Source organism: Petaurus breviceps, unplaced genomic scaffold (assembly GCF_028583685.1).
Source record: "Petaurus breviceps papuanus isolate PSGF00001 unplaced genomic scaffold, PetGlider_PUasm1.0 78, whole genome shotgun sequence".
NCBI lineage: Eukaryota > Metazoa > Chordata > Mammalia > Diprotodontia > Petauridae > Petaurus > Petaurus breviceps.
In genome coordinates this window covers 2,038,925-2,043,830 of record NW_027186502.1, presented here as the reverse complement: position 1 = coordinate 2,043,830, position 4,906 = coordinate 2,038,925, and the positions used below count along the sequence as shown (strand labels likewise).

The 4,906-nt window shown below is 46.1% G+C and overlaps 1 protein-coding gene across 1 annotated transcript; it reads left to right on the top strand.

Moving 5' to 3' along the window:
• The first annotated feature begins 288 nt into the window (after nucleotides 1-288).
• On the top strand, nucleotides 289-3,827 carry KCNA5 (potassium voltage-gated channel subfamily A member 5). The gene has a single exon (XM_069106036.1). It carries the CDS (start codon nucleotides 289-291, stop codon nucleotides 2,116-2,118), a length of 1,830 nt encoding a protein of 609 aa, XP_068962137.1. The 3' UTR covers nucleotides 2,119-3,827.
• The last annotated feature ends 1,079 nt before the right edge of the window (nucleotides 3,828-4,906 follow it).

Below are 4,906 nucleotides of genomic sequence, written 5' to 3'. Positions count from 1 at the left end.
TCGTGGCTGAGTGCCTTGCTGATGGAGAGCGCAGTGTAAGATTGCATCTGCTTGCAAAGAAGCGTTTATGCTGCTTGGTAACCGACTAGCTTGCAGAGAGAAAAGAGCCAGGCCAGCTTCTTGACGTCAGGACTAACTGGGAGTCGCTCCGGCAACCCCAGCAGGGAGCATTCGCAGAGATTCGGGCGGCCAAGCAGGAGGTTAGCAGAGGGCTTGGAGAAGGCACAGGGAGAGAGTGTGACCGCGGAGCCAAGAGGCGGGGGCGCAGCATGCCCCTGCCCCTGGCCCATGGAGATTGCCTTGGTCACCCTGAAGAACGGAGGCACCACGGCCATCGAGAAAGGAGAACAGGCTGGGGAAAACAGCGGCCCCAAGCCGGAGGAAGAACTCTTGCGTCCCCCGACCGAGCAGCTAAATGACGGAGCCAAGGAGGGGACGCCAAGAAGGTCTGGACGTGGCCGTGGTGGGAGAGGTGAGGGCCAAGGTGGACGTCCCTTACCTGAGCTTCCTCAGGCAGGGAGACAGAAACCCCCTGTACAGGGGGAAGAAGAAGGAGAAACAAGCTCCACCTTGGGCATGTCGGAGGGTGAAGGTTTAGGGTCATCGGCCCTCCATCACCAACGTGTCCTCATCAACATCTCGGGCCTGCGTTTCGAGACTCAGCTGGGCACCCTGGCTCAGTTCCCAGACACTCTCTTGGGGGACCCTGCCAAGCGTCTGCATTACTTTGACCCCTTGCGCAATGAGTACTTCTTCGATCGCAACAGACCCAGCTTTGATGGCATCCTTTACTACTACCAGTCGGGGGGCAGGCTGAGGAGGCCAGTCAATGTCTCTCTGGACGTGTTTGCTGACGAGATTCGCTTCTACCAGCTAGGGGACGAGGCCATGGAAAGGTTCAGGGAGGATGAGGGCTTCATCAAAGAAGAGGAGAAGCCACTGCCCCGGAATGAGTTCCAGAGGCAGGTCTGGCTCATCTTCGAGTACCCAGAGAGTTCTGGCTCGGCCCGGGGCATCGCCATTGTCTCCGTTTTGGTCATCCTCATCTCCATCATCACCTTCTGTCTTGAGACCTTGCCTGAGTTCCGGGACGAACGCGAGTTGTTTCGCCATGCCCAGCTGCCCCAACAGCCTCCGGCTCACCCCCAGAGCGCTAACGCCAGCCGAGGTGGTGGTCGGAACCTGCATCTTCTGCCTCAGGGGCCTACAGTGGCCCCTATGATGCCCAGGACCCTGGCAGACCCATTCTTCATTGTGGAGACCACGTGTGTAGTGTGGTTCACCTTTGAGCTTCTGGTACGCTTCTTTGCTTGCCCCAGCAAAGCTGAATTCTCCCGCAACATCATGAACATCATCGACGTGGTTGCAATTTTTCCTTACTTCATCACCCTGGGCACTGAGCTTGCAGAGCAACAGCCAGGGGGAGTAGGAGGAGGCAGCAGTTCGAATGGCCAACAGGCCATGTCCTTGGCCATCCTGCGGGTCATCCGCCTGGTCAGGGTCTTCCGGATCTTCAAACTCTCCCGCCATTCTAAGGGCCTCCAAATCCTGGGCAAGACCCTGCAGGCCTCCATGCGGGAGCTCGGGCTCCTCATCTTCTTCCTCTTCATCGGAGTCATCCTCTTCTCCAGTGCTGTCTACTTTGCAGAGGCCGACAACCATGACACCCACTTCTCCAGCATCCCAGATGCCTTCTGGTGGGCAGTGGTCACCATGACTACAGTGGGCTATGGGGACATGAGACCAGTGACGGTAGGGGGCAAGATTGTTGGATCTTTGTGTGCCATTGCAGGTGTCCTCACCATAGCTCTGCCTGTGCCTGTCATTGTCTCCAACTTCAATTACTTCTATCATCGGGAGACAGACAATGAAGAAAGGGCAGCCCTCAAGGAAGAACCAGCCAGCACTACAGGCCAGGGCTCAATACAGGACAGTGTGAATCAGCTGAAGTCTAGTGGGAGCAAAGGGTCCTTTACTAAAATCCCAGAAAACATGGAAGGGGGCCACAGAGAAAGCTGCCCCCCAGAAAAATGCAATCTTAAAGTCAAAAGCAATGTAGACATAAGGAAATCTCTCTATGCCCTTTGCTTGGATACAAGCCAGGAGACAGATCTGTAGAAGAGACCAAGACAAACAGGCAGAGATTGTAAGAGGGGGAAACAGAAGGAAGGGTCTTGATAGTGGAAATCTATTTTGTTCCATTGAGTATTATACAAAGACTATTCACCGACCCGATTTTCTCCCTCATTCCTTCTTTCTCTTTCCCCTTTTCTTTTTTTTTCCATGACACCAAAGGGTCACTTATTTTTAAAAAGTACCACATTCCATGACGCAGGAAACTGTTGAAATGGTGAGTGCAGTAAGATGTATGTATTTGTAGTCCTGGTCACTTTTAGCCATTAGTGGGAAAACCCAGACAAGAACCTTTGGGAAAAACAACCAATAAGGAAAAGCTAGGGATTTTATAAACTGCAGATACTTTTTTTGTTGTTGTTGCAATTTTCAGTATATTTATTTGAGTATGGGGGAAAATGCTATTTTTTTGTGGCAGGTGAAAGGAACTTTTATACTATAGTTCAGATATTTCTGACATATTATCTCTTTCTATATAACTATGTTGTGCTTATGAACGGAAAAAAGTTTGTGCTTCTTTTCTGGGAACCACTATTTCACCAGCACCTTTCTTATACAGACACTTGTTTCTCAGCATAAGCCTATCCTAATTCTCATGTCCATAGGTCTGTGTATCTCTGGATGTGATGTGAACTCAATGCTTTAGCTCTAGAAAAGAGATACTTTCTGGAAAGAAAGGCAAGTCTGAGGTTTTTTTTTTTTTTGTGAGCCTTAAATAATTGGTGTGATTTTCTTTCTACACATTTTGATGATGTTGGAGGAAGATTTCTTAGAATTCCTTCCTTTGATCTTTATCCTCAGAAATAAAACATCACCTTATTGAGGGGAGTGTTTGTTTTTCTACAGTTGATCTTTTTTTTGTGATTAAAAAAATAATCCCTTTGTCTCCTGGGTTTGGGATTCATAGCAAAGACCTTGCAAAGATAGTTTCGAAAGCTGACCTGTGAGGCACAATATTCTTTGATTTGCTCAGAATGTGTTTATTAAAGATATCATTTTAATAAGCTTTTTGCCAAGGAACCTGTGCTTCTTGGACTCAACATCTATTGGACAGTGTGGATCAAGTGAAAAGAAAAAGGAGAATAGGATCCTCCCCCCCACCCCCCAAATCTCCTGAGAGTACTGAAGGTTCTCTTTCCCCCTGGATTTAACTCTGCTTAACACAGCACTGAACAGCGCTGAGAACCAAGACTGATTCTTCTCAGACAGTAAAGTCTGATCAACAGGAGTCCTATCATACCATAGAGTCACTGAGAGACCTGTGTTTGATGGAGTCATGGAGAGCCCCACTCCCCTCCCCTTTGGTACGGGAGGTGGGGTGGGGAGAAGCTGTTCTATGCTTTTACCACATACAGTGGCTACAGGGAATATGGGGGATTTACTCATTCACATTAAATGTTGATTTCTGCAGCTTGTTGCTTTGCCTTTAGTGATTTTAATCCCTCAGTTTGGAATCTCTTTGTTTCCTTCTGGCAGGGAGGTGGTGACTAAATACCAAAGTAAGTATACATGTACAGAAATTTCTCTCTGGTGTTAGCTGTCTGCCCTGGAGTTCTGAATTAATGATATTGCTTTTCCCCTAGTTAAATAATCCACTGAATGACTTTTTAAATCCTCATCAGGGGTCAGACGATGATCCTTAACCCGCCCCCTCTCTTTTTTCCCACAACAATGGCTAAGCTAATAAACTAGTTTTATGCAGTATAGTCAAGTCTTTAACAATGCGCTACAGTGGAGAGAGCAGGTTTCAAAGCTAGCCTTTTAGGATTTAAGACTTACCTCTTACACTTAGTGGCGGAGTGACCCTGGGGAAATGACTTCATCTCTCAGTGCTCTAGGCAACTTTCTAGGACTATACGTTGCAGAGAAAATGTCAATCTTACCTGCTTTGGTAAAGGGAGTTTAGTCACCTGCAACTTCATTATACTAATGAAATCACAGATCCTGCCCCTATCCTTCTATTCAAGTCTTCACATAGCTGGTTAAGCTTACATGAATTTTGGGAATTTGCATTTAAACTAGACAGTCACACAAATAATTCTATAAAAGGGGTAGTTATGATAATGCAGACAGATGTGGGTTGTTGTTTTTTTTTTTCAGCCAGAAAGTGTTAACACACAATTTGAGGAGTAGAAAACCACATGTAAGCAGAACTCAGCACATTCATTTGCAATTTAAAAGGAAAAGCAGCAGGGCCAAAACCTGATACCAAATGATATCACTCTCCAGTCTGCTGAGTCCCTTAGCTTCAATTTTTATACAGATTGGCGAATCTGGAATGGACTGGTTGAAACTGACAGAGCAAGTAGATTCTCTCAGTTCTCTTTTCCTTTTCCCGGAAACTCCAAAGGGAAAGAAAGTATTTGCTGTTGATTTTATTGAAAAGACAAAACTATCTGTCTTTGTTTATTTATTCATTTATTTATTTATTTACTTGGCCATCTATTAATTTATCATTCATTCATTTATTTGCCTATCCATTCACCTATTTATTTGTTTGGTTTTTGTTTTTGTTTCTTTGTTTTTATTGAGTCTGGGTATCCCTTTATTGCCTAGGCTTGAAATTCAGCAGCTGCTCACTTTTGGATGCAAATGCTGATCATAGAAGATTTAACCTGCTTGCTTTTTCTGACCTGAGCTGTTTTTTCCTTCCCTAGACAGGCTTGTCACCCTCCACTCCCTAGGGCTCATCATTTGGTGTCAAAAATCTGATTGGTATTGACATCCAATCAGCTTTAGCCCCACTGCAATTCAAAACTCCAGAACTCAAGCA